We start from the raw sequence: 23,790 nt of genomic DNA on the forward strand, positions 1-23,790 counted from the left end.
ATAAAAGCAATCTGATGAATGATAATAAAAGCACTGTACATTGCTAGAAAAACGTAGGGTATCCTTTAAAACTACCGAAGTGTTCTACCACGAGAACAAATATCTATGCAATTAAAAACCCGCTAACCCCGAAACACATTTCACCTCAATGCTCAACTATAGTTAAAATAACAGCAAAACTACAAGGACCATCATGCATTACAGCGTTTAGTACGTTGGTTACGCATTACGCTATAAGCGTAGGCGCCGCGCGTATTCTGAAAGAGGTTCCGTAAGTGGTATTAGGTGAGAGCGGGCCGCATAAATGTGTTAGTGAGCTCCATAATATCTTATGTGGTATAAAGAGAATGATAAGTCTGCGGGCAGTTTTATTTGGGGAATTATAATGGGAGGTTAAGTGATTGAGTAATGTGATGATATTTATACGTGCGATGGTGGAAGGGGTCGGAACGCTGTCAGCTTTGCAAATAGCAATACACACATATCCTAACGTTGCGCTTCTATGAGTTGTATATAGAATTGGAGTTTTTCATAGACGGTTACATGCAACACAGATAAGGTCAAACGATACGTGGTCGTACTGCTGATGTAAATACTGTACATGGAGTACTTTAAGGACCAGCATAAAAATAACACGACACATTCATGAAAACCATTGTAATAAAATAACAAGAACATTTCTTCCTTCTTAGTAACCTGTGTAGTTGTATTCCGGTTTTATTAAAAAAAAAGTATTAACACAAAACTCCTTTATTTTTAAATATCTGTAACACCCTGACAAAATCTATATTGTTCTTTCAGATAGAGAAAATAAGTTTAAACAACTTTCTAATTTACTTATATTGACAAATTGTCTTCATTCTCTTGATATCTTTCACTGAAAAGCAGGGACGTAAGCTAAGGAGCGTGCACATGTCAGGAGTACTGTATGGCAGCAGTTTCACAAACATGTTATCAATTTGCAAGAGCACTGGAATAGATGGCAACATTATTTGCTGCCATGCAGGGCTCTGGTCACCTACCTAGGTATCTCTTCAACAAAGAATACTATGGGAACAAAGCAAATTTGATAATAGAAGTAAATTGGAAAGTGTTTTTAAGCCCTTCAGGACGGGGCAAAAAAAAATGTGATCATGTGATTTCAAAACCTAAAGCCAGAAGGGAGCAAGACGCCAAAAAAGGACAGCATGGAACTTGATGTCTAGGGGTTAAATTGTATGCTACATCTAAATCACAAAATAAAATGGGTTTCATAAAAAAAATCAGTATGTGGAGCCAAGCAATGCTTGTAAATACTTTGTCACAATGTTTGCTTTGAACCCCGCCCCAAAATAAATATAATCAAAAACTTCCTATCAATTTTGAGAGAATTTATTTGTGCATATAGCCTTGGTTCCTAGAATTCTAGGTTTGAAATCTTCAACATATATCTGTAAAATGTATGGCTGCCTTGTCTGTATTCTTGATGGCTCCTAAGTAACAGTAAAGTCAAATCAAACCTTCATGATTCAGCGTTTCATTTTAAACAACTTCCCAGTGTACTCTATAATCTTATTTACTTTGTAATCTTGTTATCCTTTGTTGAAGGGCACACCTCTTCACAGAGCGAGGGAGTCTATTCAAGGACAACTAAAGTCAAAATTAAAATATACAACTTTAAAAAAAAAACAACTTTACAATATGCTTCCATTATCAAACTGTACACATTATTTTTATACGCACACTTTCTGAAGCTGAAACTCCTACTGAACATGTGCACAAATGCACAGTATATATGTATATGCATTTTGTGATTGGCTGATGGCTGTCAGATGATACGTTACACACAGTAATTGCAGTCTATGCAGTGAAAGATTCATTGTGAATCTGTGCATAACAGATTATGTTAAACTATAATAGTTTACAATATTGGAAAATAATATAGCACATATATTTAAAAACTATATAATATATATTGAGGGCCTGATGATAAAAAAAACAAACTCGCTGCGCTGGTATGCAGGGAAATCACACAAAATCTTCAGTGGCTTTTTTGGTGTCTCTCCTTCACACCCAGAACCCTGTATAGCACGATGAACAGCTCTTGAGTTAAAATTTGCCTTTCTAATATTCTTTGAGGAACTTAGCATAATTATGAAACCTCTTAGCCCTGTGTCTGGGGAGAAGTAGTGGAAATATTCTAGGTCATAGTGACATGTTTTTAACTAACTGTTGTTAAAGGACCAGTAAATACAGTAGATTTGCATAATCAACAAATGCATTATAAAAAGACAATGCAATAGCACTTAGTCTGAACTTCAAATAAAGTTATGTCTATTTCCTACACTCCTGTATCATGTGACAGCTATCAGTCAATCACAAATGTATATACGTATATTCTGTGAATTCTTGCACATGCTCAGTAGGAGCTGATGACTCAAAAAGTGTAAATATAAAAAGACTGTGCACATTTTGTTAATGGAAGTAAATTGGAAATTTGTTTAAAATTATATGTTCTATCAAAATCACAAAAGTTTAATTTTGGCTTGAGTGTCCCCTTAATAAACCCCCCCAAAATTTCTTTCATGATTCAGATTGAGCACTGGTTTTCAAACCTATCCTCAGGCCTCCCTAACAGGCCACATTTTAAGGATATCTGAATGGAGCCCAGGTGAAATAATCAGCTGATTAGTAAACATGGTTATTTACCTGCTCTCATCCAAGGTATTCCAAGAAACCTGGCCTGTTGGGGAGGCCTGAGGACTCGTTTGAAAACCAGTGAGAGAGAGCATATATTTGAAATAACTTTCCAACTTACTTCTATTATCAAAATTTCCTCATTTTCTTTTTATTCTTTGTTGAAAAGCATGGATGTAAGCTCAGGAGTGAGCACGTGTCTGCAGCAGTTTTACAACAATGTTATACATGAGCAAGAACACTAAATGGCAGCAGTGTTTCCTGTCATGTAGTGCTTTGGGCATGTTCACGCTACCTACCTAGGTATCTCTTCAACAAAGAATAACATGAGATGAAGCAAATTTGATAATAGAAGTAAACTAGAAACTTTTTTTTTAATTGTATTCTCTATCTGAATAATGAATGAAACATTTGGGGTTCATGTCCCTTTAAAGTACTCAGTTTAGTTTTTACTAATATATTTATTAATGTGCATTTCTTTTTTTGAGACCTGATTTTTATATTAAACAATAATGACCTTGTATATTACCTCTATGGATTATTTATGATTCCTTATTATTTTAAGAATGATTTTTATATCCATAACATATTTATTGGTCTCCTCCTAACCTCACAGGATGTGTTCTTTGGAATTGTTTCCCGACCCTCCACCTTATGGAGATGCAACTCTTTTGGAATTTAACAATAAAATGGTTCCTGGCTTGTGTTTCGAAAGCCCTCCCAAATCCTTTCAAACAGAGGTACAAAATTCTCCAACTCTTAGGTGTAAGCATTTATATTTTGTGTACTTTAATACAACATACATTGATATTTGTCAGGGTACCAAACGTCACCTCACTGCACTTGTATAGATTAACGACTATTGGGTCTGCTTCATTTGTGAGCTAGAAATCACTTGTCCGCTTTGTTAGAAATCATCCTGCTTCTACATAATTCTTTAGGCCAGTAAGAATGTAATGGGGCTTATTCTTGCTACAGACTTTCCATAATCTGACCAAAACCTTCTGGAAGGTCTTAATTCTTCTATCTAGCAGGTTTCCTTTTATGTAGTCATTACATTTTTAAACATGTTGATTTAAAAAAAGTTATTGTAAGATATTGAAATGATTTGCATGTTTTAATCTGCTTTATATTTCCAGTTGGTGCATCTCCCAGAGCTTTTTATCCCTCTGGATGCAGTGAAAGCTCCAGGTAGGATGGAGCTGAGCAGTAAAGGAGCTTTTATTCATCACAGAGAAGCAGTCTGGAAGCGGTGTTTGAATGCTTGGTAAGTGATCGCTTCTTTGTGATTTAATGGTCACCTGATATCTTGGTCGGGAATTGATCAGCTATTTATTCCTTTTTGTTGTGTTTTAGGCACAATATGGGACTTGCTGGCTTCCTGGAGGAGATGTCAAACTCTGAAGAAGAGGGTAAGAAATATAAACCGCCATAGACTTGTGAATTCAGAGAGCATTCATCATTCCAGGAGTTATTGGATTATTATGTAGCAACCTTCTACAAAGTTGCTTTTGCTTTTTAGAAAATGTATCTGTGAATCTGATTAGTTTTCCCCAAACACAAACTAATTGAATTAATATTTACAGATTTGTAGAGACTTGTAAGAGGCACATGAATATTGTCTTGGCGGATACGTAGTTTGGGATAAGGAGATCTGTTCAAATTTTAAAATAACTACAAAACAAACTCTATGAGCATTTTTTTAATTGATGGGTCCCAAAACATCTGCAATATATGGTGGATTTTTCCTATATTGTTTACCTGCTCTAACATTAGAGCAATGAAGGTTTTTTTATCTGGTAAAATATCTTGTGTGGAATTTGTCAAACCAAATCCAAGGGAATTTTATCTCATGTATATTTTTGCTGCAAGAATATAATTAGGCAGGTGTTAGATACATATAGAGCAAAGCAAGTGGGCATGGAGAGAAAATGTCCAAATATTTATTTATAAAGTAATTAGCAGTTCTGAACGTAAAAACAAACATCCATAGGGCAGGAGATACGGTCTTACACGTTTCGGCAAAGCATTGCCTTACTCATAGACCTGTTGGATACACCCAGGCATCTTTCAGTCTGGTAGTAGTTATACAGTTAGCCTACATCCTGATAACAAATATCTATACAACTTGACAAAGAAAATCATAACATGCTAGGGATGCAAAAATATATTTTAGGGGTCCTTCCTGCCTAAAATCTGTTTACACATTATGTTTACCAAACAACAGTACTTTAATCCATTTATTAGAACAAAATATATTATTACATCTGGCTTGTTAGTAAAAAAGTAGAATGAACTGGAAGTCTTAATATATTATACATTTTTGCAAAGTTTCAGAATCTGTAATGGTGGTGGCCCCTTCAGATCTACAGTAGAATGCTGAGCACAAATTACAAAAAGAACTTTAAATGTTTCCCCTTCTCATACAAATATACCAAAGGGTGTGGGGTTAAGTTTCAACATTTTTTGTCTGGAGTTTGAATTTTTAAATTTTGTTTTGATTTCCCCCCCCCCCCCCGTTAATTTCCTGGTTTAAGACGCAAGGCCTATCCAATACATTTTAAGACCTGTTTTTTGTTTGTTCTTCTAGTATGTTTTTTTCTTTTTTTCAGTAACCTTTCCATGTCTTATTCTTGCCATTCAAAACAGTAATCAACAGTATTCCAATCCATGAGAAAACACCTTTCTAAAATATTTTTTGCATATTTTTATAATTTCAGCATGAATTGACATTCCTTTTAACCCCTTTATACAGTTACGCCGTTCCATGCTGTCCTAATAGTGCTTTGATTTAATGGCGTTAGGACGGCATGGAACGTCCTACCATATAAAGTGTCCTGCAGCTTCCCCCTTTGACATAGGCAAGGATCGGCCTGGGGTGCGTCCCTAGCACCGTAGACAGTCCCCTATCATCTGATCCCAGCCTTGAAATCACACAATCGCATGATTTAATTTTTACTAATAGTATTTACATCAGAACTTTGTTACGAATTGAACAGTATTGCATACATACATATGCACACACTAGGCATGGGAAAATATTTGCATTTGCCATTCAAATGCCGAATATGGCCACAGGCAGCAGAATTCGGCTCTTTAAGGAGCCAGATATATTGGTATGAAAGTGCAACAAACAAATATATAGATTTGCACAGCTCTTTGTGTGCTGCACTTTGATACTGATATATCGGCTGCCTGTGGCCATATTCTGCATTCCTTTTGCAAACGAATGACGAATATGAATATTCTCCCATGCCTAATATAAACACACACGCACAAAACAGGGGTATTGCTGCACATTCACTTGCAAAACATTCTTAGATGCTGCAACATTTGCCTTCAGATATAACCTATGAAATTATATTAAAATTGGGATCTTAGTCACACAATATAGCCATATTCTGCATACAAGGTGTCCCAATGTTGACTAGTCCTAACACTTTGCCTTTATGGACTGTATCATTCCTGCTTCACGCTTTAAAATAGAAGGAAACTTCCTGGCTTTTATATACAACTCAAATACTCAGTCTTGAGCACACATGAGCTTTAAAGGGACAGTCTACACCCCTACTAAGCGTCGCTTATATGCTAAATCTACTGCAGATCGTTCAAACTCACCCACTTCAGTGACCATATCGATCCACCTCCGGACTTATTCATATTACAAACTGAGTCTTTTTAACTTGTAAATGGCCGCCATGCCCCTCCTAATATTACATCATCCATCCTCTCTTTCCAAAACATCCAATCAGAAATAGATCATGGATGTAAAAACTTGATCGCGCTTTCATCGTTTAGCGCATGCGCACACGCTGTGGAACAAAAAAAACGGAACCAAAATTTTATTGCAATTTCCACACGTCTATTTGTTTTAACTGTACATGCAATATCAATTGTAAGTATCGAGCGCAAATGAAGTCTCTATTAAAATTTCCTACTGATAATTACCAAAATAAAAGCTTTTTATTTTCTATGGGTCCTTTCAATTTATTTGACTCTTGATAGCAGCAAAACTAATGTTATGTTCGCTTTCAGATACATATTTCACAAATGTCATTCCATCATTTCGCTAATAATGTGATATCCACTTCTCATATGTATATGCCATTTTATATTTAGTACCTTTGATATATTCTTTTATTAAGAATGATGCTTACAAAATTGATTTAACATTAAATTTTCTTTCGTCAGCTATTTATATTTGCTTTTTCTATCTACTTATAATGCATATGTGTGACCAATAAGACACTAATGAATATGCTTTAATGATCTCATGTTTTTTTTTATATAGATGGAATAATATATATATATAAGTATATATAATTATATATACATATATATATAGACATATATATATATATATGTATAAACATTTTAAATATATATATGTATATGTATCTATATATAGATGGGTATATATATATAGATAGATAGATAGAGAAATAGATTGTGAAAAGGTTAATTATAGTGTATAAATAAAGGGTTAAAAAAATTAGAACAGCAAGCATCAACGATATACACTTTGAAGATTGTTGGATTATAATACATACTCTTCAATTATAAAAGTATTAGAAGTGAACAATCAAACTTTTTTGATACCTAAAAATAATCAAAATTGAGAATAGAAAAAATGTATTGATATGAAATAGAATTGATAGTCTATAGCAATTTATTGTATTGCTTTAGAGTTGACAGTGGTTAAAGCATAAATAAAATCAAATACATAAAGTTTTTTATTTCATTATGGATCAAAATTTAATATACATTGGGTGCATTGTAAAGATAATAAAATAATTTGGAACATGCTGGATCAAAGCGGCAAATTATTTACTCTTACCGATTGATCTATCACAAGGACGCGTCTAGCGTCGGAACAAAAAAAATATAAGGGGAATAGAAAACGTGAAGCGCAGACGGACTTTTGCTTACACGTCACTTCTGGATATTCGGGCATGCGTATTCACACGCATCTGACGTATGTGACTGACCGTGCACGAGCATGGATCACATAGAGAAGCTCCAAAAAATTTAGAAGGAGAAGTGGATGGGCGGAGTTTGGCGGCCATTTATAACGGCTGTAAGGAAACTTTTAGTGTGAGCGATGTAGGTTGTACAATCAACAGATAACGATTAGAGCGGGTGAGTTAGCACTAACAAAGATAAATAAACATTATAAGCGACGCTTTATATGGGTGTAGACTGTCCCTTTAACCAAAGGAAGACGGTCAAAAAAAATATATATATTGCAGGAGTATCTGTTCACATTGCGATTTTGATGTTTTTATGGAGGCTGTATACTTGTTGCAAATCTGAATGTTAGTCATAAGATAACTCTGTAAACAAAATTTCAAGTCTGTGCCATAAGCGGTTTCGGAGAAGATTTTTTTTGTTTTTAAAAACAGCGCATATGAAACAAAATGGCCACCAAGTTATGCATTGTATGGCTTTCAAATTGCACACACTAATGCTCACTATAGACCTCTACAATTTGCAGAAGTTTTATGAAAAGTTGCAAATGTTTTATTTCACGAAGGCGACTGCGCAGTGCAAATTTTTACTGCAATATTGCCTTTAGGGATCATGACTATGTGTACTCATGTGTCTGCTACACTGTAATATAGTTAAATAGTGTAAACATAATGCATCAAGTGCAAATTTACGCAATTAAACAGCGATAAAAAGGCAAATGGCTCATAGCAGCCATGTTGATTATGGAAAATTCACAGTTTGAATAAACTTGGTAGAGGACCTTGCAAGGAGCACATGTGCAAAATTGCGCTTCATTGCACTTATGCTTTTAATAGTTTCAATAAAGCATTTTGGATTTTACATTATCTGACTTTGGAGTTTATTAGGACACAGTGTGCTACGTCTTTGCATCTCGAACAATTTTCCTGGCAGTTGTGGCTGAAATTTTAGTCGGTCTACCTGACCGTGGTTTCAACAGAACCCCTCATTTTCCACTTCTTGATTAGAGTTTGAACACTGCTGATTGGCATTCTCAATTCCTTGGATATCTTTTTATATCCCTTTCCTTCTTTATACAGTCAACTTGTGAGCATGTTATCAGGCCAAAATCACCAGGGTATGTAAACTTTTGATCAGGGTCATTTGGGTAGTTTCTGTTGTCATTATGATTTAAAAGAGTAAACACAGTTGATTGATAATAAATGGCTTCAGCCAAACACTAACCATGAGTGAAAGAAAAGTTTTTGTGTTATTAATATTCTCTGAAAAATGGCTAAGAAATAATAAATTCTGCCAGCGTATGCAAACTTATAAGCACAACTGTATATGTATGTGTGTGTGTGTATATATATATATATATATATATATATATATATATATATATATTTAAATATATATATTTAATGACGTAACTAGAAAATTATGCTTTTTTTGTACATATAACATTCAACATATGTTGTAAACAAATGTTGTAATCTAATACTTTTTTGATTTTTACAGTGCCTCCCTGGTTGGGTCGATTAGCCTGCTGCTCTCTCGCTGTATGTCGTTGGCTTTCCTCTTTTCATGGGTCTCTATTCTCACATCTTAGGGTGAGTATTATGGTTCAGTGTGTAGGTTTTACATTCTATTAATGACAACATAACTAACTACCTCACTTTTTTTATTTTTTATTATTGGTTTTATTTAGTGTATTTTTAGTTTTTTTTTGCTTCATCTTAGTAGTACTCACCGTTACCAAGTGTTGGTCAGAACCCTAAGCTCTTTTACCTTACAATTACATGTTCTGTTTTATTGCTAACATCCATGATTATTATAGGGAAATTAAAGTATTTTATATATGCGTAGTATATATCAGCATGTATACCAGAGTGTCTTCTGCATATTGTGCTTTCTACCAGACATTTTTAATCACCATAATGCCAGGCCTGGTGATGGTTTCCTAATAATTTCTACCAGCCTATTTGTTTGAAAATTGTGCTCTTCTGACTCACATTGCTGGTGTCAATCTTTTGTACAACATGTTCCACACCTTTCTGTAGCTGCGCAGTATTGTGGCTTTCCAGTCTGCAGTTGGCAAAAACTATATGTAGTTTGTGTATTTTGCTTTTTCGATTTTCATGTTACCAAGAACAAGATGCTAATTTGATTTCCTTTAAGGCATTTTCCTTGCAAGAAACTGCAAACACAGATTTTTGATTCAGGAATTTTCCTGAATGATAAAGAATAATTAATTTTCAGAAATAACTGTGGTTATGCAGACTTTTGTGTTGTAGCCTGCTGATTCTTCTAAAATAGTGATTCCCAAAGTGGGCAGTGGGATTATGAGTGGGGCACTAATAAGAATAAGAAGTAGAAAGGGGGCACTGGGATTGCCATAGGGGACGCTAGTAGTAAAGGAGTGGAAGAGGATGCTAGTGGGCCCCTCCAAGTATAATTATAGTAATTTGTTTTGCTTTGACCTAGATGCGCAAAGCAAAACAACTTTTTTTGCTTTGTATTTGAGCTTTTATTGCTCTTTGCCAAGGCTTTGTCAAAGTTATCAGCAACTTACACTTTATCTAAATACGATAAACAACCACTTGTACTGTAGACTTGCATTCTTTGTTTTGCCACCTTTGCTGTACATTAGCAATGAATAATAACCCCTTCATGCCGGGGGGAAATGTTGAACATTAGAACAAAGTTCAGATGTAAACATTTGCTTGAAAATGGAAATCACATGATCGTCAATTCGATCATGGGGACTGCCTACGATTCTAGGCACGCCCCCCAGTCAGATTTTGCATTGACTAAAACCAGGAGGGAGTAGAACGCCAAAAAAGTTAGGACATTCCATGCCATCCTAAAGTCGTTTAAACCCATCACTTTTAGGATGGCATGGAACATCCTAACCGCAACTAAGGGTTACCATTAACTGCACAGTTTAAAATCATTGTATAGTAGAAGGAAACATAGCAAAGCCCTTTTTGCTTGCCTAAGTAACTTTGTATACAGTCAACCATATAAGGTTAAAGGGACAGTAAACCCAAAATTTTTCTTTCATTAAATAGAGAATACAGTTTTTAAAAAGTTTCCAATTTACTTCTATTATCAAATTTGCTATGTTCTCATGTTATTCTTTGTTAAAGGGATACCTAGGTAAATAGCGTGCACATGCCTGAAGGACTACATGACCGGAAATAGTTCTGCCATCTAGTGCTCTTGCTAATGTATAACAGAAAGCTGCCAGTACCCAAGATGGCGGTAAATAGGTAGCGGAGGTTGGGGTTAGAGAGCTGTATGGGGGGGGGGGGTCAGGGAGGTTGGGGACTAAGAGGGGATTCAACACTGCAGATTCAATTGAATGGAAAAGAAAAATACAAAATAAAATAAAAAATGCTTTTTATGCCAGTACTTAAGATGGCGGTGACAATTGTGAGGTGGGGGAGGGAAGAGAACTGTTTGAGGGGGGTCAGGGAGGTGGGATGTGTTAGGTGGGAGGCTGATCTCTACTCTAAAGCTAAAATTAACCCTACAAGCTACCTAAATTAACCCCTTCACTGCTGGGCATAATACAATTACCAAACATCAACGCCAAAGTGAAATATGTCTGCTATTTCTGAACAAAGGGGATCCTAGAGAAGCATTTACAACCATTTGTGCCATAATTGCACAAGCTGTTTGTAAATAATTTCAGTGAGAAATCTAAAATTGTAAAAAAAACATTATTGCATTATCGCATTTGGCGGTGAAATGGTGGCATGAAATATACCAAAATGGGCCTAGATTAATACTTTGGGTTGTCTACTAAAACAGGTCAAGGGATATTCAGGGATTCCTGACAGATATCAGTGTTACAACGTAACTATCGCTAATTTTGAAAAAAGTGGTTTGGAAATAGCAAAGTGCTACTTTTACTTATTGCCCTATAACTTGCAAAAAAAGCAAAGAACATGTTAACATTGGGTATTTCTAAACTCAAGGACAAAATATAATATGTGTGGGTACAGTAAATGAGTAAGAGGAAAATTACAGCTAAACACAAACACCGGAAAAATTTAAAAATAGCCCTGGTCCCAAACGGTCAGAAAATGGAAAAGTGCTGTGGTCCTTAAGGGGTTAATTAATATTTTAGTGGCTGTGGCATAATCATTAAAAAAGTAAGCAACTTCTCACAAGATTGAAAATTTACTATATTATAGAACATTTTCTAAGGAACATGGGATGTAACATCTTCCTTTTCTGTCCATAGATGAAGAGTGAGGATCTCACAGCAGAATTTTCACAGGCCCTCAACTGGTGAGACCTTTCTATAGTGTCATATAATGTAATGTAACTTTGCATTTTCTAGTTGGCATAACAAACACTAATATCTTTCTCAACTTTGCTCCTCAGGGCCAACTGTTCACTTCGTGCTTTTGCTTGGCATCCCCACACCAGCAAGTTTGCTCTGGCTTTTCTAGATGACTCTATCCGGGTGTACACAACTGGGAGGTGAGGAATATCTGTGAGGGTTTTTATACAGTGAATAACTTTGTGGCTGTCTGATAGTGTATTAATGTAACTAGATTACAGTTAGCACAAGCATGCTCTTGGAATTAGTATGGTGACAAATAGTATTTGGTTCAGTTCTTAAAGGGACAGTTAAATCATAATTAGACATTTGTGATTTAGACAGAGCATACCATTTTAAACAACTTCCCAAATTACTTCTACTATTTAATTTGCTTCCTTCTCTTATCCTTTGCGGAAAGGTTTATCTACGAAAGCTCTGGAGCAGCAAAGAACCTATATTCTAGCTGTTGATTGGTGGCTGCATATATATATATATATATATATATATATATATATACACACACACAGATTGTTGTTTAAAATTGTATGTTCTACCTAACTCATTAAAGAGAAAAATTTTGGGTTTCATGTCTCTTTAAGTGGCTCAGGAATCACTTTAAGTACTTCAAACGATGACTGTGTCATAGGTATAAAAACAACCCATAAATCTATAACAGAGTCTTAACTTCTTTATGAATAAATAATTTTCTTATGATTTTCTCAGCTCAACAGTGCCGACTTTGAAGCATCGCTTACAGAAAGATGTAGCATGCATGGCATGGAAACCCCTCTGTGCTTCTATCCTGGCTGTTGCATGTCAGAGCTGTGTTCTGGTATGGCACGTCGACCCTACTTCCCTATCAACCAGGTGAGACTGATACATGATTTTTATTTACAGAGTATGATCTCTCTGATTGGAACAGGCTTGTGACTGCTTCATTGGAGTAATAATGACACCTAGTGGATGCTGTATGATTTACAAGGGTTTGTTGAAAAAGCCACGTATAACCTTATTTAATGTGTGCTGTATGATGAAGAATGTGTTTTAACTTCTTTGCAATTACTGCCATACCCTGCCTTGTACAGCAGCCATTGCGAGGACTTCCAGGGCTGTAGGAGCGCGGTTCTATTTTTGCATACATCAATCAGGGTACAGCAGCCATCATGAAGAATCTAAATATCCTTGTATAAAAAGCAATGTAAGCAAAACAATGAGAAGGTGCCTGTTTTGTCCTATATGGCATTCCATCTTACATTTGAGTATTAACGCACCTTTTTTCCTATTTTTTTTTAGAAACATTCTCTTCTTTTTATAATGGCAACTGTTTTTATGTAGTACTGAATATTGGAGCACATATGATACAATATATATGATTATATTGCAGAAATGTGATCAACCTGAGGCAGTATAGAGATATGTGGGCTTTGCACCATGTATTAAAGTGCCATAAAACAGGTTAAGATCTGTGCATATCCTAAAATGGTTAATTAATTAAAAATCGTTTGCATAAAAAAAATGTTTAAAAATTGCTGGCAAGTATTATAAAATAATTTTCAAAAATAAGCAAAAAACTTTCTTAGCCATGCTTTCTGGAGCACTGTGCTCCACCCCATTATCAGTGTTTAAACATAGACATTGTATTTCAACTGAGTTCACAGCTTCTAGGCATGCTCCAGCAGATAATCCCTATTCACGTTTGCATTCTACCAAATCAACAATAGATATACTGTAGATACAGCCATAGAAGGAAATGTGTGGGGGGAGTCGGAGCTTTACCATTCAGAAACTTAAATGAAGGGGTTAATGGCGAGGCACTGCAGTATCAATTTGAAGGTAAAGTATTTAAAGTGAATGTAAATTTTGATGCTAAAGTGCCCGGTTTTTAAAAATTTGATTAAAGACAGGGGCACTTTAATTCATCAAAATTTACATTTCCACTCCTGTTGTGAAAAAAACCTTACCCTTTAATCTTGACAGCAGCTCCAGCTTCCTCCACCCGTCGCAAAGCCTCTTCCTGGGTCTAAAATGAGGAATCAGGCTTCCTCCAATCACGGCGTTGAATCAGACACTGATTCCCCTGGGGGGAAGCTGTGATTGGAGGATGACCTATCCATCATTTCTGACATCAGAAATGGCTTGCGACGACCGGAGGAAGCTGAAGCTGTTAAGTTTAAAAGGTAAGTATTTTTTCACAACACGAGTGAAATGTCAATTTTGATGAATTAAAGTACCCCTGTTTTTAATCAAATTTTTTTAAAAAACGGGCACTTTAGCATCAAAATTTACATTCACTTTAAAGTACATATTATTATATTTTGTCTCTCTCCCAACTTGTTTTATGTCCCTCTAATTTGTTTGCCAGCTCAGAAAAGTATCTTTTTATATATTTGTTTAGTGTTTTGTATGCAGTGAATCATGTTTATATTTATTTTCATTCTTGAAGTGTCATATACTGTATATATTAGTGTTTCTTTCTTTCTTTTTTTTTTTTTTTTTTTGGATGTACACTTTTCTTTTTTGGAAATATAATACAGTTTTTTTCTTTGGGAAGCACACTTTTCTTTCTAATGACACGGTGAGTCAACTGATCATCATCAGTTACTGTTGGAAATATTACTCCTGGCCAGAAGGAGGAGGCAAAGAGCACCACAGCAAAGCTGTTAAATATCACTCCCCTACCCACAATCCCCCAGTCATTCTCTTTGCCTGTAGTGCAAGGAGGAGGTGAAGTTTAGGTGTCTGAAGTTTTCTTCAATCAACATTTTATTTTATTTTTTAGCAGAGAAAGCTTACTCTGTTCCTTTCTGGGGTCTAGCCTAGTCCACATCGGTCTCTTCAGTAGGGCAGTGGTGGCTTTTTAGCACATGAGAACTTGTGATGTACAATCCTCACTGCGTTTTCTCAAGAATCTGCTGCCCTAACTAAAAAAACCTGAGTAGGTTTACTCAGTTTTTCTCTCTTCACAGGTCCATGTCAGGTGCTGCACCCACCCTCTCAAACCAGGTGAGCTGTCCTGCTTGGGGACAGCACTTTCAGGTAAGTGCCATTTTAATTTTCTTTTGCAAGGAGATTGCTGGCACTTGTTACAGCTAAAAGCTGTCTTTTTTAATATGGGACTTTATTAAACCTTCTTGTTTGGGGTTTCTTTTAGGCAGTTTGGGCATTGAGACTGTGAGGTGATTTATGGTGGCTCAGTGTGTTATAGTAGTTTTTATACTTTAACTTTTGGTCATGGAGATTACTGTTTTAAGCCGTTTTTTTTCGGCCGTTAGGGCTCTGTAACTGCTCTATATTTGAAAAGGGGATTGGTTCTTCTGTGAGGTAAGTCACTCTGTGAGCTGCAGGGCAGGTAGGCTCCTCAGTAAAGCTACTGAGGTGTATAGGTAGCCTGAGGTCTATTTGGTTTGTTGCACTAACACACATTTCTATTTAAAGACACAGTACACAATTTTTATTTTCAAATAAATAATTTTTGCACTTTATCCTTATTTATTACATAAGATGGATTAAGAGGCTTTTCAAACCATTATCCCATGCGAAGTTGCTGCTTGTCAGTTATGTTTTGATGCTCAGGTGGAACCCCCAGTTCCTTTTTGTTCCTCATGCATTGAGAGAACTTTAAGTTATAGAGATAAAATATTTGACCATGAGCTGTTCAGGTGTCTCCTTTTGCAGATATGCCGCATCTTTCTCCTCAAGCGCCCCAACTTTTTCAGTCTCCACATACAGTGCCCTGTGTTTTCTCTTGCAATCCTGTGGGATTTTCTCTACAAGACCTTGCTTCCCAGGTATCCCTTGCGGTATCTGAGTCCTTTTCACCTTTCCCCATGTTGCAGGGAAGGCGTAAAAGGAAATTTAAGAAAACAATAAGGTTTCTGATCAAGTTCTGGCTATCCAGAGTGTTCCTTCCCATAAGCCTGAGGAAGAAGACATGTCGGTAGCATCAGAGGGGGAAATCTCAGTCTCAGGCAGTGTAATTCCTTCTTCTGATGCTGAAGTGGTATCCTTCAGATTTAAGCTCGAACACCTTTGTTTATTACTTAAGGAGGTTTTGGCTACTTTGGACGACTCCAACACTATCGTAGTCAATCCTAAAAAGTCTAGTAAATTGAACAAATACTTTGATGTTCCCTCTACGGTGGAGGTTTTTCCGGTTCCTGACCGGCTGCAGAGATTATTGCTCGATAATGGGAAAGACCTGGTATTCCCTTTTTTCCATCTCCTATTTTTAAGAAGATGTTTCCTATAGTGGATTCTATTAAGGAGTCGTGGCAGACGGTTCCTAAGGTAGAAGGAGCGATCTCCACTTTAGCCAAGAGGACTACTATTCCCATAGAGCATTGTATCCCAACCGCTGTCCTCTAGTACCCCCAACAGTCCTGGTTTTCATTATAGCTGAACTAGAGCACAGGTGAAATAATTATCTGATGGATGAGAGCAGGTTGGTTACTGATCAGCTGATTGCTTCACCTGTGCACTGGTTCAGCTATAATGAAAACCAGGCCTGTTGGGGGTACTTGAGGACTGCGGTTGGGGAACACTGCCATAGAGGATAGTTGTTCTTTTAAAGATCCATTGGATAAAAAATGGGAGGCTTTACTAAAAAAGATGTATGTCCACCAGGTTCTACAATGGCAACCTACGGTGTGTATCGCCACTGTTACCAGCGCTGCGGTTTACTGGTTTGATGCGTTGTCTGAATCTCTTCAGATGGATACCCCTTTTGGTGAGATCCAGGACAGGATTAAGGCTCTCAAGTTAGTCAATTCCGTCATTACAGATGCTTCCTTACAGGTTATTAAACTGGGAGCCAAAATTTCTGGTTTTGCGGTCCTAGCCCGCAGGGCCTTGTGGTTGAAGTCCTGGTCTACGGATGTTTCATCTAAATCTAAGCTCATGGCTATTACTTACAAGGGTAAGACCTTGTTTGGACCTGGATTGGCGGAAATTATCTCAGATATTACTGGAGGGAAGGGTTCTTTTCTTCCTCAAGATAAAAAGAATAAGCAGAAGGGACGTCAGAGTAATTTTTGTTCCTTTCCTAACTTTAAAGGCAAGTCTTCCTCCCCTTCCTCCAAGCCAGATCAAGCCAAGCCTTCCTGGAAGCCTAACCAGCCCTGGAATAAGGGAAAGCAATCTAAAAAGCCTTCAGCTGATTCCAAGTCAGCATGAAGGGTTGGCCCCCGATCCGGGAGCGGATCTAGTAGGGGGCAGACTCTCTCTTTTTTTTTTTTCACAGGCTTGGATAAGAGATGCACTGGATCCGTGAGCGGTGGACATTGTCTCCCATGGATACAAAATAGACTTCAAATCTTTTCCACCCAGAGACAGGTTTCTCCTCTCCAGATTATCTGTAGACCAGATAAAAAGAGAGGCATTCTTACATTGTGTCAAGGACCTTGCCGCCCTGGGGGTAATAGTTCCAGTTCCCTTTCAGGAAAGGGGTCTGGGATTTTACGCAAATCTGTTCGTAGTTCCCAAAAAGGAGGGAACTTTTCAACCAATCCTACATCTAAAATGTTTAAACAAGTTTCTCAGAGTGCCATCCTTCAAGATGGAGACTATACGCTCCATTCTTCCCTTGGTACAAGAGGGTCAATTCATGACAACCATAGACCTAAAGGATGCATACCTTCATGTTCCCATTCACAGGGACCATCACAAGTTTCTGAGATTCGCCTTTTTGAACAGCCATTTCCAGTGTGTGGCCCTTCCATTCGGCCTTGCCACAGCTCCCGGAATGTTTTTTAAGGTTCTGGGGCTCTTTTAGCTGTGCTTCGATCTCGGGGCATTGCAGTGGCACCTTATCTGGATGACATTCTGGTTCAGGCGCCATCTTTTCAACAAGCAGAATCTCATACAGAGATCTTGTTGTCTTTTCTTCAATCCCACGGATGGAAGGTGAATCGGGAAAAAAGTTCTCTGGTTCCAGCTACAAGGGTCGTATTTTTGGGGACCATAATAGACTCCCTTTTAATGAAGATTTTCTGATGGAGGTCAGAAAAAGAAAGATTTTCGACTCTTGTTTTGCCCTTCAGTCCTCTCCACGGCCGTCAGTGGCTCAATGTATGGAGGTAATCGGTCTGATGGTGGCTTCCATGGACATCATTCCGTTTGCTTGGTTCTATCTCAGACCTCTGCAGTTATGCATGCTCAGACAATAGAACGGGGACTATATGGACCTGTCTCCGCGTGTAGATCTAGATCAGGCGTCAATAGACTCTCTTCCATGGTGGCTTTCTCAGGATCATCTCTTCCAGGGTACTTGCTTCCGCAGACCCTCCTGGGTGATTGTGACCACGGATGCCAGCCTTTTAGGTTGCTGAGCAGTATGAGATCTCGTTGAAGGCTCAGGGCTTATGGACCCAGGAGGAGTCAGTCCTGCCCATAAACATCTTGGAGATGAAAGCAATCTTCAATGCTCTTCTGGCCTGGCCTCAATTAGCCCGGTTTATCAGATTCCAGTCGGACAACATAACCTCGGTGGCCTACATCAACCACCAGGGGGGAACTCGGAGTTCCTTGGCCATGACAGAGGTGGCCCGAATTATTCAGTGGGTGGAGACCCACAACTGCTGTCTTTCTGCGATCCACATCCCAGGAGTGGACAATTGGTAAGCGGATTTTCTGAGCAGGCAGACTTTTCATCCTGGGGAGTGGGAACTTCATTCGGATGTGGTTTCCAGCTTGACCCTCAAGTGGGGGCAGCCGGAGTTGGATCTCATGGCTTCTCATCAGAATGCCAAACTTCTGAGATACGGCTCGAGGTCAAGAGATCCGCAGGCATTTGTGATCGTTGCTCTGGCAGTTTCTTGGAACTGTAGTCTAGCATACATGTTTCCTCCGTTCGCTCTCCTTCCAAGAGTCATTGCTCGAATCAAGCAGAAGAGGGCGTCTGTAATTCTTATAGCCCCGACATGGCCTCGCAGGATTTGGTATGCAGACCTAGTGGAAATGTCATCCTTTCCACCTTGGAGACTGCTTTTGAGGAAGGACCTTCTACTTCAGGGTCCCTTCCTTCATCCAAATCTCATTTCTCTGAAGCTGACTGCAAGGAGATTGAACGCTTGGTTTTATCTAAGCATGGATTTTCAGAGTCGGTCATTGAGACTTTTATTCAGGCTCGTAAGCCTGTGACTCGCAGGATTTACCATAAGTTCTGGCGTAAATACTTGTATTGATGTGAATCCAAAGGATACTCTTGGATTAGAGTAAGGATTCCTGGGATTTTGTCCTTTCTCCAGGATGGTCTGGAGAATTGTTTGTCTGCAAGTACTCTAAAGGGTCAGATTTCGGCATTGTCTATATTGTTACATAAGCGCTTGGCGTATGTGCCAGACATGCAAATGTTTTGTCAGGCCTTGGTTAGAATTCGGCCTGTATTTAAATCTGTTACTCCTCCATGGAGTCTTAACCTTGTTTTTAAAGTTTTACAACAGGCTCCGTTTGAGCCTATGCATTCTTTAGATATTAAGATGTTATCTTGGAAAGTTTTGTTTCTTGTTGCTATTTCTTCTGCTCAGAGAGTTTCTGAACTCTCTGCTTTACAGTGTAATTCCCCTTATCCTTTATTTCACTCTGATAAGGTGGTTCTGCATACTAAGTTTGGTTTCCTGCCCAAGGTTGTTTCGGTCAAAAATATTAATCAGGAAATCGTTGTACCTTCTTTGTGTCCTAATCCTTCTCACAAAGAACACTTGTTACATAATTTGGATGTTTTGCGAGCGCTAAAATTTTATTTGCAGGCAACTATGGACTTTCGTCAGTCTTCTGCATTGTTTGTTTGCTTTTCTGGAAAACGCAAGGGTCAGAAAGCTACAGCTACTTCACTTTCCCTTTGGCTGAAGAGCGTTATTCGCTTGGTATATGAGACTGCTGGACAGCAACCTCCTGAGAAAATCACAGCTCATTACACAAGAGCTGTTTCTTCTTCCTGGAACTTCAAAAATGAAGCTTCTGTGGAACAGATTTGCAAGGCTGCAACTTGTTCATCTTTGCACACTTTTTCCAAATTCTATAAATTCGATACTTTTGCCTTGGCTGAGGCTTCTTTTCGGAGAAAGTTTCTTCAAGCAGTGGCGCCTTCTGTTTAGGTTCTTGTCTTGTCCCTCCCTTATCATCTGTGTCCTCTGGCTTGGGTATTGGTTCCCAACAGTAATTGATGATGATCCGTGGACTCACCGTGTCATTAGAAAGAAAACAAAATTTATGCTTAGGCACCTCTGCACCTTGTGTTACTTCCTTTCTCTCCTTTCCCTTTGGTCGAATGACTGGGGGATTGTGGGTAGGGGAGTAATATTTAACAGCTTTGCTTTGGTGCTCTTTGCCTCCTCCTGCTGGCCAGGAGTGATATTCCCAACAGTAATTGATGATGATCCGTGGACTCCCCGTGTCAAGAAAGAAAGAAATTTATCAGGTAAGTATAAATTTTATTTTTGGAATTACACTTCTAGCGTGTCAAAACTCTGTCATAATTAAATGCTAGTTCCCATTTTGTGCAAAACATGGAAAAAAAAGCACTTCAAACTTGTTAAAACATGTTGTATGGTAAATGACAACATAAAAAACTATTCTATAATAGTTCGAAATTATATTCTAAAAGAAGACCACGTACTGCAAACATATTTCCTGCTTGTATTTAAACTGTAATTAAAACAACAAAATCAATATCCCGCTGTATAGTGTTGTATGATACAAATAAGAATAATCACTTGGGGCATGTTAAGCCATGTTGTATGTTTCATGATTAATGTTAAAAATGTAACTGAGGTGCTGGGGTTGTTAGCCATTTCTCCACATTTAATTAAAAGCAAGGCAGTTGCTTGATTCCAGGCAAGCTGCTGAATTGACTTGCTGTGACATCACACGTCCTTTTTGGGATATAGCAAAGTGTAATTTAAAAAAAAATGTAAAAAAAATTGTATTATACTTCCAAAAAATAAAATTGTGCTTCAAAAAAAATATTTGTATTGTAAAAAATTATTGTAAGTGTAGATTTGTATTCGTATGTCAAACGGGGCTCATTTACTGAAGCTGCTAGATATGTCTGTGGTTATCAGTATGACCATGTGATACATTTTCAGGACTTTATAATATTTGGCTCGTGTATAAGTATTTTGGGCTAGATTACGAGTAGAGCATTTTTTAACGCTCCCACTTGAGCGTTAACTGCCCTAGAAGTAAACTTTTTGCTCTTGTCGGGTTTTGCTCGTATTATGAGTTAAAAGTAAGCTGTTTTCACTCTCACGCTCACCCGACGAATGCTAGACTAAAATAGGGGATTTGATACAAAAGCAGATAAACTATTACCTTTAAATTGATCTGGTGTGCACTGGCTAGCTGCTTTGATAGCAGGAATTAGTCACCCTATCCTAGAGTATTGTGTATTGTAAAACTCACTAGTAATGTAATGCAATAAAGGCATATCTGAGTTTTATTGACACTCAATTTTCAATGTTTTTGTTGATCACTAACAGACCATCTTCTGGCTGTGCTCAGATCTTGTCATATCCAAGTCACAGTCCTGTCACCAATGTGTGTTGGTCTCCTAAGGGTGGTGCGCTGCTCTCTGCCTCTCCTGTAGATACCACAATGCTGGTGAGTGTTTTTGTCAGAAATATCCACCATCACATGATCCTAACAATTTTAGGAGAGACTGAAAGCACTAATGTTCTCCTTTTAAACTCTTCTCACTTTGTAGGTTTGGGATGTAGCTACAGAAAGCTGTGTACCATTGCAAAGAGTTGGAGGAGGGGGAGTTACTTTCCTGTCTTGGTCTCCAGATGGTAGCAAAGTTCTAGCAGCTACTCCGTCCCCTATCTTTAGGTGAGGACATAGGCACTGTTTTTTACACACTTGTCTGTTCTTTGTCTTACTGACTTTGTAACTCACAGGGTGTGGGAGACACAGATGTGGACATGTGAGCGTTGGCCAACACTGAAGGGACGCTGCCAGGTACGTTCCTGGTAAAGACCAGGTCATATTTTTTATGTATTTTATGTCTTACTTATAATGCTTGTTTCATTTTCACGGTTGTCTGTCACAGGCCGCTTGCTGGAGTCCAGATGGAAGTCGTCTCCTGTTTGCCGTCAAGGAGGAATTTGTCATCTATAGTTTATCTTTTTCAGTCTCTGAAGGTAAATTATTCACTTTTATGAGGAAGTTAGGTTAGGATATTTTGGGTTAAGGGCGTTTAATTATTGTATTGTGCTGTTTTAGTTTTTTTTTTTAATTATGAATAGATAACAATAACAAAACCTAGTGAGATGCAGAAGATAACAACATCACAGTAAAGAACAGTGAGAGGGGATATGATATAAACTTTCAAGAATATTACAGGGATATGAAACCCAAAATGTTTCTTTCATTATTCAGACAGAGCATTTTAAACTACTTTCCAATTGACTTCTATTATCTAATTTGCTTCATTCTCCTGGTATCCTTAGTTAAAAAGCATGCATAGGTAGGTTCGGGAGCAGCAATGTATCACTAGGAGCTAGCTGCTAATAGGTGGCTGAACACAAATACATCTCTTGTGATACAATCCATGACACTACTCAGGCTTTTTCTCTAAATTATACTAGTAGGGGGGTGAATTAATATTACATTCCCCAAAGGTGAAAGAGAAAATAGTGCTGGTGCATAAATATAAACACATAAGAGAAATGTCAATTCTCAGAAAGTTTGCACCTGTAGCACTCTAGGCCCTGACTAGAGGACAGAGAAATTCCTAACAGGATTTATAAAATTATAACTTTTATTAATTAAAAATAAAAAAACAAAGACATTTAGTTATATAACATACAAGTTAAAAACGTCACAGATACGGTGTACGTTATAATGTATATAGAGAGACTCGCTATATAAGTTTATTTGGCCTATATAGATTAAAGTGAATGTCAACTCAAGCATACCTGTTTACGCCATATGTTAAATCAAAACAATTTAGGGGGACTTTCATTCATCGTTTTTTGCAGGTCTTAAAATGGAAAGTTGAAAAATACCTTATACAATTGTTTTTTTAATCGCGCTTCCTCCACCCGCCATTTAGTTCCTTTTTTTTCTCGTTGATTGACATCAAGGATTTCCAATAGTGTTTTCCACCCTGTGGCGTCCAGCCCCTTTTTTTCAAACGTCATGCACTGCTTCTGCGTATGCGTTACATGAGAATCTCCTATTTCTCCTATATCGATAGAGCATGCGTGTCTCGTAGAGTATACTGTCAGCTCTGCCTGCCGGGGGATTTAACACAATAGGCTCCCTGTCATGGGGGATATACAGAAGAGGGCAACCCTTGAATGCGAAATCCTCCAGCTCCGCCAGCAAGTTCTCTTTTGAACACATGCGCATAGTAAGAGCTCCACGGGTGCGCGCTTTCAAGGAAGTGCCGGATGGGAGGAGTTCCATCTCAAACCGGAGCTAAGTTGTTTTTTAAACTTTAATAGAAATTGTTTATTTATTTAAAAAAAGTTAGCGGTTGGAATAGCGAAGTGCTAAAGTAGTGTTAGGAGGCTTCAGGAGTTGAAAACTTGACATTCACTTTAAAGGTAAATGTGATCTCAAATGTAAGTGTTATAGTTGCTCTCTATGAGATCATAATATATATCCCAAAAGTGGGTATAGTATTGAATCACAGTAGTTAGCTGCAAAAAATAATGTGGTTATGAATATACAGAGGTTTACTCACAAAAGCAATGGTTGGCTGTTTCGAATGGTAATGTGTACAAAGTGAATTACTCTCAACGATTCGTACTTTATTATTTGGTCAAAACTGATGATACTAGTATGTTTAAGATTAAAATAAACCACCAGAAAGTAACCCACTCCTT

At 37.7% G+C, this 23,790-nt stretch overlaps 1 protein-coding gene across 2 annotated transcripts in view; it reads left to right on the top strand.

Moving 5' to 3' along the window:
* Nucleotides 1-247: 247 nt before the first annotated feature.
* The window catches only part of AAAS (aladin WD repeat nucleoporin), a 75,926-nt gene continuing 52,383 nt past the window's right edge, over nucleotides 248-23,790 (top strand). Inside the window, exons 1-12 of one of the 2 annotated variants that reach the window (XM_053708309.1) lie at nucleotides 248-285; nucleotides 3,293-3,441; nucleotides 3,816-3,943; nucleotides 4,033-4,088; nucleotides 9,145-9,236; nucleotides 11,879-11,925; nucleotides 12,022-12,120; nucleotides 12,686-12,829; nucleotides 21,439-21,559; nucleotides 21,663-21,787; nucleotides 21,856-21,916; nucleotides 22,008-22,098. In XM_053708309.1, coding sequence (XP_053564284.1) covers nucleotides 3,331-3,441; nucleotides 3,816-3,943; nucleotides 4,033-4,088; nucleotides 9,145-9,236; nucleotides 11,879-11,925; nucleotides 12,022-12,120; nucleotides 12,686-12,829; nucleotides 21,439-21,559; nucleotides 21,663-21,787; nucleotides 21,856-21,916; nucleotides 22,008-22,098 — 1,075 coding nt within the window. In that variant the 5' untranslated portion in view covers nucleotides 248-285; nucleotides 3,293-3,330. The remainder of the gene's footprint in view (nucleotides 286-3,292; nucleotides 3,442-3,815; nucleotides 3,944-4,032; nucleotides 4,089-9,144; nucleotides 9,237-11,878; nucleotides 11,926-12,021; nucleotides 12,121-12,685; nucleotides 12,830-21,438; nucleotides 21,560-21,662; nucleotides 21,788-21,855; nucleotides 21,917-22,007; nucleotides 22,099-23,790) is intronic. The other variant, XM_053708308.1, reaches the window with a different exon arrangement.

This window comes from Bombina bombina, chromosome 3, assembly GCF_027579735.1.
Source record: "Bombina bombina isolate aBomBom1 chromosome 3, aBomBom1.pri, whole genome shotgun sequence".
Classification (NCBI taxonomy): domain Eukaryota; kingdom Metazoa; phylum Chordata; class Amphibia; order Anura; family Bombinatoridae; genus Bombina; species Bombina bombina.